The following is a 12,651-nucleotide window of genomic DNA, read 5'->3' as shown; positions in this document are numbered from 1 at the left end:
GGCGTTTACTTCTTTGCAATAATTCGATTTTAAAGGTGGTACTATTTTTCATCAGATATGTATCGAGGGGAACATTGCAAGTGGAAAAACAACATGTCTGGATTATTTTGCACAGACTACTAATATTGAGGTACTGGATTTGCATTTCTTTATCTTTATTTACATCGTGAAGTGTTTGCTTGTCTAAACAAAATTGACAGTTAATTTAGGACTGTTGTTCCTTTTTGGGCTACTGAGAAAGGAGCGGCACGTTGTGAGCCAGTGTACTTGCTACTGCAAATATTTAGGTATTTATAGTCAAGTTGTGGAAGAGACTTTTAGATGACGTGTAGTGTACTACTTGATGCTAAAGTATCAATAAAACATGTAGATTAGAGTTTGTACCTCTGTAAATTGACAGCAGCCCTAATGGGTTGGGCATGTTTGGGCATGTTTGCTTGTATGCCATTTTGTGTAATTAAAAAAAATAATCTTACATTTGTTTTGTAAAAAGCAAAGACATATCAATAACGATGTACAAATATTGATGTAATGTAACAGAGATTCCAGTAAATAGATAAAATAATACATCTATTATAATAATTCCTGGGAATTTCTTAGACCAATATTGAATTTGTTTTCATATTGTTTAGAACAGGATTAAGGGAAAGCTGGGCTTACTGTCTTTAAACAAGATTTGAGATCAAACCTCAGTAAAACAGTTGCTTTTGTGTATGTCAGATGTTCGTACTTTTTGCAGAGGACCTGGGAATACATTTGGGAAAAGGATTCCACATAGAAATGCTTGGTTTCCACATGTTATTTGGTTATTGGTAAATCCTATGGAATAAATAACTAGTAACTAAAAAGAGAGCAAACATTAATTTGCTTGTAGTGCAACATTTTATAATAACACAGTTAATTTCCCAGGTTATCAGATTTTCTGGTTCTACAGTACTCCAGCAATTTTAGACCGTCTGTGAATTATATGAGTCTTTCGTGTTTTTACCTGCTCTAGTTAGAAGCTTTTCCTGATTATTTTTAAACATTATAAAAGTTTTGAATGCATTTTGACTTTTAGATCACAATAATAAACCTGAAACTAGCATAATGGCATTCTCATCTTCTCTTCCTTTGCTAAGAGATATTATTCTCTGGGAAATCAATTTGTGAAGGAACAAACAGGTCATTGAAATGCAGTTGGCACTCAGCTAGCCATTCTTTCCCCTACATCATATTGATAAGTGACTTGAAAAGTGAAATTATATCTGGGCCTGTAATCAATCCAGTGTTAAATTTTGAAGATTTAAAAATAATAAAAAGATCATGATAAGAAACTATATTTGTCTTTTTTTTTTTTTTTAAAGTGTTCATTGTTATATTTTGTGTTTCAGGATTCAGTGCTCTTTATTAAAGAGGGATGAACTTTTCAGTACATGTCCTGAATATTCTGACTTACCAAGCGAGTATTCATTAAAAGTAGTTGTAGACTTGTAGGGTCAAGTAAGTATTTCAAATCTAAAGGATGTTTAACATGGATTTTTTTTTTTTTTTAATAAGGTCTTGACAGAACCGGTGAATAAATGGAGGAACGTTCGTGGTCATAATATCCTGGTAAGTGATAGAAACAGATTGCACAGTTACAATAACTATTCATTTTAGAAAACACAAATGATGACTTCTTACCATTTAGTAAAACTGTTATGAAAGGTGTGGTTGTAATTTCATACATCAAGAAAATAAAGCTCTGTGATGCAAAAATCACTTTTACTGTGATTAAGGCATGCATATAGTAAACACATAGAATATTAAATGTTGTTTCAGCAGGGCTTGTGAATTTTTATCTTTGCATAGCTGAGTGATGAGGGGCAGTGTACTCACGGAGTGCCTGCTTTCAAAACACCAAAACTCTGCCAAGTGTGACTTGGCTGCATGAAAGGGGTTGTAAGTAGAGGTCCAGGCATAATGCTAGATTATACACTTGTTTTACTGGGTACAAGCTGAAGAATTTCACAGAAAGCCACAAATACATAAGCCATAAAATACAACTTAAAAACATAAAAAATATAAAAAATATAAAAATATATAAAATATATGTAATATATAAATATATAAAATATAAAATATATAAGAGAAAAAATATAAAAACATAAAAAATGCAACAGCATAAAAAGCCATGAATACAACCGTGACAGTTGTATTTAACCAACTTAAATGTATTTCAAAGAAGGGAATAATGTCTTTGCTATTAATCTGCCTCAGAAAACAAGAGGTGGATTTCATCAGTTAACATTGTTAGACTGCTAAAGATAGAAAATTTAGTCCTGGGAGTTGAGAGTTTCTGCTCTCTTCAAGGTGGTTACCAATTGTAACCATTCCCTGTGGGTAAGTCACTTGGTCACCTCTGTGCTCTGAGACAGGAACCTAAGGGCTCTGACTATATCCACAGATACACTTTTGCTGGAATGGTTGGTTTGTGATGCCAGCCTTCCTTGCTTGTATGATCACCTCCATTGCAAAAAATCTAATTCCTGGCCAAGATCAGTGCCCAAGCTCATCTGGAATTTGCTGTCAGCACAGCATTGTGGATACACCCTAAGCCATGTGTGCTTAAGCATGTATTTGTTACTGTTACTGCCAGCGTAGGTCCTGTGGAAAAGTTGATTCCCCTGTGAGGATTTGCTGATGCTGTGCTTTACTGTTACTAGTAAAAGGGTGAGGCATGCTTGGTTGTGTCATGTCTCATCCCAGCAATCTGTATTTCAAATTAGTTTTTCGTTCTGATCGTGAACAGGGAGAAAAAGAGGTCAGATTTATGGACTGAAGCGATGCTACTTCAGTGAATACACTGAATGATGCTTTATTTCAAGTTAGATCTTCTAACTGCATCACAGGAGGGACTGGTGCTTGTAAATGTCGGGGGGAATTGAAGCAGTGAGAAGGAGAATCTGAGAAATCTCAGAAAGCCATCTGAGAAATGCTGTGAGGGTCCCTTGGGGGCGGGGGGGGAGGAATTTTTAAGAGTCTGTCTGAAAATCTATCTTTTCTGAGGCCTGAGACGTGCTTACTGGAACCATAGATGTGTTTCTGGATGGACGAGAGTCTGGAGTATTACGAGAGAGTCTGTCACTGCACAAAAATGTAGTATCAGATACGTTTTTAATTAGTAAATGTATTGCTGTAGTGCATAGTTTTTGAAGTACACAATTTCAATTTTTGTTGTTCAACCTTAACAACAATAACAAACAAAGAACACAAAACAAAACAAAAAATAGAACCCACTTCTGTCTTGCTTCTATCTCTAACCCCAGGGCTTAATGTACCAAGATGCATCCAGATGGGGGATAACATTACAGACTTACATACAGCTTACAATGTTGGAGCAGCATACTAGACCAATGGTAAATAAGTGTGTTTTTCTTATAGCTTAAAGAACTTAACTTATGAAAGAGTTGGTAAGATGTGGTTATGAATAAATATTTCTAATAAATATTTCTTTTAATCTTGTATCTGAAAATTAGGATTCTCTGTGTATTCTTTGTTCTTGAAGCGTGTATGCATTTTTCATGCAAAGATACTGTTGTTATGCTCTACACATGCTCCAGAAGGGTGAAACACCTGCTTCCTATCTGCTCAGATCCTTTGCTTCCCAAAAGTAATACTGCTTCTTTTGCATCACCCTTTAAGAGGTAGACTTGCAACAATAGCTTCATCACATGCTAATGACTTGTCTGTATTGACCTTATATAAACATAGTTATTTCAAACCTTTGTCATGTTTTAATTAATAGTCAAGATGTTCCATTGCTGTCTAGCAGAAATTTAGCTATTGTTTCTCATGTTTATCCAAAATATTTCCACTCAAATTTTATCTGTTGCTTCACTTCAGCTGGTTTATGCCCTTTTTTTCTTTTATATTCTTTTTCTCTGTTAAGTATTTCATACCAGTGCTTTTCTGTTTTTCCAGAATGATAAAAATCTCATTCTGTTGTAGAAAAAGCTCATAAAAAATTCCTAAGGATTGTTCAGCATTTTAGTCTGTACTTTGCTGCCACTTGAAATTCGCTGAAACAAATGATGATTCCATGGTGATTAACATGCAGAATACCTGATTGAAAAGAGCACTTCCAGGATGGCATTGCTCTGCAGGAATCAGAACGTGTCAGAGAATGTCTTCTCCAAAATGGAGCACTGTTTGAACACATGCAAGAGTGGCTAAGGCAACCATTCTTTGTCAGTGATTTCTTTGGCATCTGGGGGGTAGAAGAACACTTGAGACAGCTTTAAAGTGGTGGTTTCTTGCTACAGTTTTTCTGATGTAAGCTCTGTGCTATTGAGACAGTAACAAACTTCAAGATGGCAGCAATTCAAGTAGCAATAGTTTTTGTTGCTCTCTAAGTCCTAAGTGGATTGCTGCTTATTTTGTACTTCAGCTGCTGTGTTGAGTACTTCTGTAGCTAACTCGAAACTTGCATATGAATAAAATTTAATTACACAGGTGTTTAACAATGTAGTGACCACAAATAAGATTTTTTACACTTGGTTTTTGTGTTCCCCTTCCCCAGTGATTTTTCTTATTATGGGATCTGGAAGAGCTGAAAATGTTTTGTATTTCAGAATGTACAGGACATTATGTGCAGTAAGAACTTGAAAAGACACAAATGCTGATAAAATGTAAACTAGTTGGTGACTGTCAAGTTTTATTTTGTAGATTTCCCCGGTAAGAATGATGGAGAGATCAATTCACAGTGCAAAATACATTTTTGTAGAAAATTTATATCGAAGGTACAGTATATTCTGCTTTTATTTTCTGTGTTTAAATGAATAAAAGCGTCCAATGATTTATCTGGTAATTTGTATCTAAATAGTGTGTGCTTTGGTGCCACTCTGTGTTGGAGTGGCTGTGTGCTTTGTACAGGGCCTGCTGTCCACTGGCAGAGTAAAATCTGGAGGATGTGGGACAGGTGTCAGCATTCTTCACAAGCGCTCTTGTCTTTAGAACATCTTAGCATTTACAAAACTGTTAATTGAAGTTATCTGCTCTCCAGCTGAATATACAAGTCTTGCTTAAATGAAAGCAAACAAATACTGAATAGCTCAAAAAACATGGGGCTATGAAGAATACTATAGGAGGGAGGGAACGAGATAGTATTATCAAACCTAGCATCCAGGACTGTCTTGCAGGTAGGAACTCAAGCAACAAGCATTCTATCCCTCACATGGTAATGCTCAGAATCAGGGTTCACAGGATCAATACAGACTCAAAACTCTTTGGTCGGTGAGTGAGTAAAGAAAGAACAAGAACTGTTTGTCTATAAATGCCATTTTCTGAATTGAGGTCTTCCTCCCAGCCCCCCAGAATGCGCTTAGTGCAGTCATAGAGCAGCTGGGTCTAACCTTTTTTTTGTTTTGGGGCCCAGGGTAAAAAAAAAAAAACAAACACGTTTATTACCTGGCCTGTGTATAACTCATCCACTCTGTACTAACTAAATAGTGCAGCAATCAGCACAGGTATTTTTATAATGCTGATTGTATATTGAAAATACGTAATGTTGTTTTATTGTTTTTTTTTTTTTTCACTAGTCTTATGGGACAAAATCAGTTTCTTGGCCCTGTGTGCAGGGAGGACAGTGGCACGCCACAAGATGGCACCCATGCTACGTAAGCTTCTAGGCATTTATTGAACTAGTTCGAAACTTTACGGAGAGACAGTAAGATGCAAGGCAAACAGAAACAGGAAGAGACATTATTTATCCCAGTCTGTATACAGTGGGAATGTAACTGGAATGCCAGTCTTTTTTTTTTAAATTAGCAACATTTTATTCATGGTAGACAAACTGCTTTTGTCCCAAGAGAAACTTGGCTGCTATGATGCAAAGTCTGCATGTCAGCTTTGTGTTAATTTTGTAATAAAATTTTTAATGGTGTCTAAGATGTTTTGTTGCCTCAGCAATTTTTAATGTTGGACAGAAGGCACTTGTTTTGTAAATGTAAAGTCAGTGATCAAAGATGCATCACATTAGTCATTCTGAATTGTGACAATCAGTCTGAAGTTAAGTATTTGTCAGGGAGGTTTTTGGAGACTTTCCTGAACAATTTTTCATGGAGGTGCAGGAGCTGGTGATTGTAACGTGGCAGGAAATCCCACGTAAGAGAGACAGTGAGAGGGGAAGTGTCAGGGTGGAAGGACGTTCTCATGTTGGATCAGTTTTTGGATTGCTGCTTTGGTTCAAAGGGAGAGTATGCTCAATTGTTCAGCTTAGCTGACAAAAATTTCAACTGTAAGATGGAAGGTACTAAGTTGAAAAGCAGATACAGAAAATATAAACACACCTTTTATTATATTTAATATATATAACTTCTATACATATAACTTCTATATGTATATTTTATATACATATGTGTGCATATATATATATATCTAAATTGATTGATTACAAAATAATGCGAGCATTGTGTAGTTCAGAGAAAAGTGTATTTAATTCTTGGAAGTATCTGGCAAAAAGTTTCCAGGACAGAAGGAAATACTAGTGCTTCTGTACGGAGCTTTTAGGAGGAAACACTACTTTTTACACTTCTTAATGCTTACGCATGATCTGTGAACTAAAACTGAAAACAGGTGTGAAGCTGGGATACTGGAATGATCAAAAGAACCGAAAGCCTGTTTAAAAAGACAAAAACAGTGCCATATTCGTACAGAACAGTTGGGATAATCACTTGTCATCTATTGGCACACCAGCTGCAAACAATAAAAATGGGAAAGAGTGATATTTGAAGAATATTACAACAGAAGAATAATTAGATAGATAAAAGCTGTGGATACATTAGATGCTGAAAAATTAGAAGATAGTGTTATTTCCAGCAGAAGAACAAAGGGAAAATACAAACTTCAGGCTTGGTAAATTTATGTAGAAGGATAATAGTACCCTGTGGCAGGGAAAAGGCCTTGTAACTTAGAAAGATTACTTCCCATGCTATGTTTCTTGTTAGATTGCTGCATGAGAATTTAAAAAATCATGTTGTAACTCAATAGATTTGGCAAAGGAAAATGTCTTTGTATCCATCCAAATGCTTTTTCTCTCCCCATTAGTGTTCCGAGAAGGAAACTGCTGTCTGTAGGGTAGTGTTGTTAATTATTACATAGGTTAATAAACATGCAAAAGAAGCTTGCAGAGAACACAGAATGTTGCCCATTGTAGAAATGGAATTATTCCTGACAGATTAAAGGTCTGCAAAACAAAACTGACCTCACATCTTTAAATTTTACTGAAAATTTTATCAGAAAAAGCCTTCAGTCTCATGCTGCTCAACAGATATTTTCAGGTGTGTGGAAGGCTTCCCATTAAATTTAAAATAAAGTCTCAAACTGTATGCTGTAAGCATGCTACAAAGATCAGTTTTTTTTTCTGCTTTCTTTTACGTAAGAGAATGTATTGCTTAGGGTTCTGGTCTTAAAATGCAGAATTCCTTTTTATTCCTGGTCTATACAAGTCCTCCTCCTTTAGGTGAATGTTTAGTTGAAGCAAAGGATGAAGAGCTTTGGAATATCAGGAATACGAGCTCTTTGATCCAGTGTCACTCAGTATTTGTGTTTTGGCTTTGCAGGCTTTTTCCCAGAGAGAGAGAAATAGCATAAGATTTACGACGATGATGGAAGGCTTAAATTTTGAGCCATTTCTGAGAGCTTCCCCGGCATGCACTGACTGCATGAGTGTCCAAGTTCTTGTTGTGATTGCACATCTGAGTTTAGCACTGAAAGACACGCTCATGTTAGGTGTAAAACTGTAGAAGATTTTTAAATGTGTGCACGTGAGTATACATGGTATGTTGCAGGGTAAGCGCTCGCAATTTGTCCCATTTGAATTCATAGGTATTTATAATTCCTTTTGCGGTAAACCCTTTACTTGGTAGGAGTCAAATGTCAGTAAACTTTTCAAAGATGCAGTGAAACCTGTATCATTAGGGACCTTGAGCCCGATACAGAATCCTCATGTGATTATCCAGGGGACTCTTCTGACACAGGGAAGGCAAAGGCATGTTATCCTCAGGGGAGGTCAATGCAGAACTGATGTGGATGTATCCTTTAGGTTAAGAATGGAGTTTTTTTTTTTTTTTTTAATATTCTTATTTCTAATTTCTTTTGAGCTTCCTGTCTTCCAGAGTAAAGCAGCAGAATCAGTGTTTAGCTTACTTATATAAAAAACGTACACTTACTGATGCATTAGAGGAATAGCAGTGAATGGGAAGATATTCAGCTGGATGGCAGATAAAAAAGGGAGGTGGTAGGAATACTGGTTTTGCTTTCTTGCATACTTAAGTGGAAGTATCTTTCTGGATTATCTTTATTTGTTTTTTCAAGTAATCAACATGTTGCCAGGAGAATGGTTGAGAAATCTGTAGGATCTTTTTATTCAGCAGTATTTAAAATGTTGCAATTGTTTTTAATCATTCAGGTGGAAAGGACAGGTGTCTCTCAATACCTTCTTCCTTACTTTATTTCTGTTACAGAGGCATTTAGGGAAAAGAATAGAGTATGTATTACTGTAATCAATTTCGAATACAAAATAATCTGAAACTAGTAATATTTGACTATTTAGGAATATGGTAATATGAGAAAGCTCTGATACCAGTAGAAGTAATGTGATCCTTAATATATCATCTGTAGACTACCTTTTACATGAGTTGTTTGAGATTTTATTATTCTTATTGAGATAACTTTTGGGGTAGTTGTCTCTAATATTGTCTGTGTGTTCTGAATACAAAGTTCAAATTAAGCATGCTGAATATTTCAGGACACAAATATTTCTTACAGTAGGAGTTAATTTTATTTACATGGTGTCATTATTTTTTCACTGCTCTTTACTTTGGCTTCTATAGTGAAATGTCATTGCTTCTGAGTAAGTCAGGACTTTCTGGTGTCATGCAGTTCAGATATATTGATATTATTCTGATGTAAGAAACATGAGTAATAAATATAATAAAGATCATTGACACTCATTTGTTATTATTGTATAAATGTCACTTTATACCACTACATGATCACGTTTTTTCTTCTTAGTCATCAAGTAACTATTTCTTAATTGTGGTAGGAAACATTATTCATGTTTGTAATTGTTAATAATAGAAACTTTATGCTAGTCAGTGTTTTTAGGAAGAGGAAAAATTTGGACTTCTATTTGTATAGACAATGCTTTGTAAGGCCTTTAATGTTGGTTTTGTTTTCATTTCACATATGCTGGAATAAATTAGGAGTAGTTAAAAAAAAAAAAAAAACGAAGACAAAAAAGCAACAGTCCATATCAGTTTAAAATTGATCTTTGTGTATTGTTCAGTGAATGATGACTTTGATGGTTTTTTTCAGCGGGAAAATGCCAGAGGTGGATTACGTTGTCCTAAGCGAATGGTTTGACTGGATCCAGAACAACACTGATGTTTCAGTTGATTTAATAGGTAAAATTTTGATGGGATCTGGTGGGGCACATTTGTGGGTGGGTGGGATTAAAGTGGGTCTTTAATCTGAGGAGAAAAAGTACTTTTTTTCTTCATAATCACATTATTAATTATCATAGTGGCTATGATGTGTATCATAAGACAGTACGAATTCATGGATGTTTCAGAGGTTGATTGATAGTAATGCCAAAGGGGAGGTTCAGTGGTGGTATCCAAATCAGGATCCTTTTCTTCTTTAATTTGTGAAGTTTCTTCTTTGCTTTTAAAGCTGATCCTTGAATGTAACTATTATTTACCTATATATATATTATATATATATTTTATTGACAGTTTACCTGCAGACTTCTCCTGAAGTTTGTTATGAGAGATTAAAGAGAAGATGTAGAGAAGAGGAAAAAATAATTCCTCTGGTAAGGAGTTCCTTTGATAAATGGGGTTACAATGAGCTTGAAAAACATGTTAATGCCAATGTAATGCTCAAATCGTATCCTGAGTGTATTTCCAAAATTAACTGCAGATGTCTGGAGGAGTTGGACTTCATCCTTGGGGACCCCTTCCAACTTGGGATATTCTGTTCTGTTTCCAGAATCGAATAACTTCATTATTCGATTTTGGCTTACTTTATAAAAATGATCTGTCGTGCATGCTGACTTTCCCAAGTGTTATGTTTTAGTAATCAGTGTATTATAGCTGAATGTTTTGGAGAAGTATTAATCAACTGTTCATCTTCTCCAAGATATAAAAAGCTAATTGTTTTTTGTATTACTAAATAGCATAAAGGCACCCTTTTGAAGCACAGATACTCGTGCATGCAGATGCTGAAAATTATGTGGGCACTTATCATCTGCTATTACCAGGAAGTTTATGCTTGAAGAGTGTCTCTGCTTGTGTCTCAAAACAAGCAACATCTTGAAAGTAGTTAGTATCTGGGAACCTGCTTAAAAATGTATCAGTAGAATGGTCGCTTCCTGTGTCACAGGTTACACAATAGCTTCTCACTGAACAGGCTTTCTCCTAAAGAAATCCTGAATGGAAATAAATGTAGTTGTAGGAGACATGCCGTATATTACAAGGTTATCTACTGTTGTATAGTTCAGTAGAAGTAATTGTTAGTTCAATGTCTATGCAAAGGTACATGCAAAAAGCTAGATTTTGGGCCAGATTTTTTTGCCTCGGAGAATAAATTCTTGCTTGGGTGGATTTGAAGAGACGTTGTGTTATGTTGTAGCTCTACTAAGGGGCAGGAGGGGGAGAAGCCAGTTGGAATGAAAAATGCTAAGTGGTCTCCGTGAAAAAAATCTAATAGTTGATGAGAGGCAGAAATGCTTTTAGAGGAAATTAAATCAGTTAGGAGAAATTGAACTGGCAGTATTAGGAAAAACATTGACACAGGAAGTGCCTTCAGTATGTTTTCTTTGCAGTCTTACCCTTTTTGTCCTTACCTCCCTTCGCTGTGTTTTTCTCTGAAAAATCTTGGGCCAGGTTATACCAGTGGGACAGAAGCACGGTTTTTGATCTTACAACGTGCTGAGAGCCCTGTGCCCTTCTAAACTCTGTCTCTTTGAGGTTCTTTATGGAATAAAACCATATACTTGGAATTAATTTTTCTCACAAGTTTTTTCTCAGATTTAAGTTTTTGTTAGTGGAACTATCTGATGCTTGTTTTCATGTGTAGTTGTTAATTTCTTAACAAACATACAAAAATTGCTATGTGTTTCATCCCTGGGAATGTTTGTTAGCTGAATGCCTCTTTTCTAGGAATATTTAGAAGCTATTCATCAGCTCTACGAGGAGTGGCTCATTAAACATACCTTATATACAGTTTCCTGCCCAGTGCTTGTGAGTATAATTTTAGTTATAACCAATTAAGCACATGGATTATTGTACTCTTTAACTATTAAGAGAGATAATTAGTGGTAAAAATAAATAAAGCTGCTTTTTTAATAACCTTTGGAGAAAGAAAATGACAGAAAAATGTTTACAGCTATCCACAGAGAATAGCGTAAGTCTGGTTGTTACCACATAGGTGGAATGTAGGGGGCTGTTCACTTCTGATTGTTTGTAGGATCAGACACATAGCTTTTCAGTGAATGCCAGATTCTGAACAGAGAAATAATTAAATGGATTTCTAGGAATCTACTGAAAGTATTTCATTCTGGCTTCAGTGGTAGTCTTATTTTGCTCAAAAGCAAATAAATATTGCGATGACGTTATTTCTAATGTTCATGTTCTTGTTTTCAAGGTTATTGGAGCTGACCATGACATGCAGAAAATGATAGAAAAGTATGAAGAAAACCGGGACCAAATACTAAATCCATATAATATGCAACACCATTTATAGAAGTCTGTGGTACTTGTATTTTAAAACAAACAAACAGTGTATTTATAAAGTCCTGTTCGGGGGCAATTTTGAGTATTTGCAGTACTTCTGAATGTAAATGTTTCTACTTTAGCATTATGCTTTGTAGGATGTTATGGACTTCCCACTATGAAATGTTCCGAAACAGGTCACAAACAGAATATGCTCCAATTCCCTTCCACGTTTTTAGGTTCTCCGTCTGCTTTTCTGTGTTGATGCTGTTCTGTTGAAATACGTTTCTTTCTCCCATGTCCCACTTACTGCTGTTTCCTATAAATAACCTAAGTTTCTTCTTTTTTTTTCACCATGACAAAGCTGTTTTGTAATTTAAAAGAAGTAGTTCCATACAAAAGGTGGGATGTCATGTTTTATTAGAAGAAGGAAATGAAGTGCATCGCATTAAAGTAGGTTTGTAAAACAGGTCATGTCAAAATAGGGTGTGTGGGTTTCTTACTTTTAATCCCACATACACTACTGAATTTCACTGAATTCAGTTTCTTCTGCTTTACATGAAATCACAGTATAGTTCTGAGATAGCTATGTATCAGCAGAGCCACAATGAATTCAGTGGCAGAAGAGTAACATAGTTTTTGTGACTAGGACTGTAGAATGGCTCTGAGGCCGCCTTTTTTAGGGCAGGTTTTTAAAAGGGCTTCTCTGTTTTCCATGAAATCACCTTATTATGGCTTACATGAGGACTAGTGAAAATACAGTGTGCACAGAACTCTGTTATTCCTTTCAAATGGTGATATAAGTAGTAGAATTAATTGATTTTTAACTGCTTTGGATTCTTAAATGTTTGAGTGTTTTTGTTGTTGTTTTGTTTTTTTAATAAAGAAAAATGCACTGAGTTCTTTCAGATTA

General features: G+C 35.4%; 1 protein-coding gene across 2 annotated transcripts in view; it reads left to right on the top strand.

Annotated features, from left to right (window-relative positions):
• Positions 1–12,651, top strand: part of TK2 (thymidine kinase 2) — a 20,288-nt gene extending 7,637 nt beyond the window's left edge. For both annotated transcript variants that reach the window (XM_068693732.1, XM_068693731.1), the window contains exons 3-10: positions 56–130; positions 1,540–1,593; positions 3,291–3,380; positions 4,690–4,763; positions 9,340–9,428; positions 9,759–9,838; positions 11,187–11,267; positions 11,671–12,651. In XM_068693732.1, the coding sequence (XP_068549833.1) occupies positions 56–130; positions 1,540–1,593; positions 3,291–3,380; positions 4,690–4,763; positions 9,340–9,428; positions 9,759–9,838; positions 11,187–11,267; positions 11,671–11,769 (642 nt within the window). In that variant the 3' untranslated portion in view covers positions 11,770–12,651. The remainder of the gene's footprint in view (positions 1–55; positions 131–1,539; positions 1,594–3,290; positions 3,381–4,689; positions 4,764–9,339; positions 9,429–9,758; positions 9,839–11,186; positions 11,268–11,670) is intronic.

The sequence above is a fragment of the Anas acuta genome, chromosome 10 (assembly GCF_963932015.1).
Source record: "Anas acuta chromosome 10, bAnaAcu1.1, whole genome shotgun sequence".
In the NCBI taxonomy this organism is placed as follows: Eukaryota; Metazoa; Chordata; class Aves; order Anseriformes; family Anatidae; genus Anas; species Anas acuta.
This window is presented reverse-complemented; position numbering and strand designations above follow the sequence as displayed.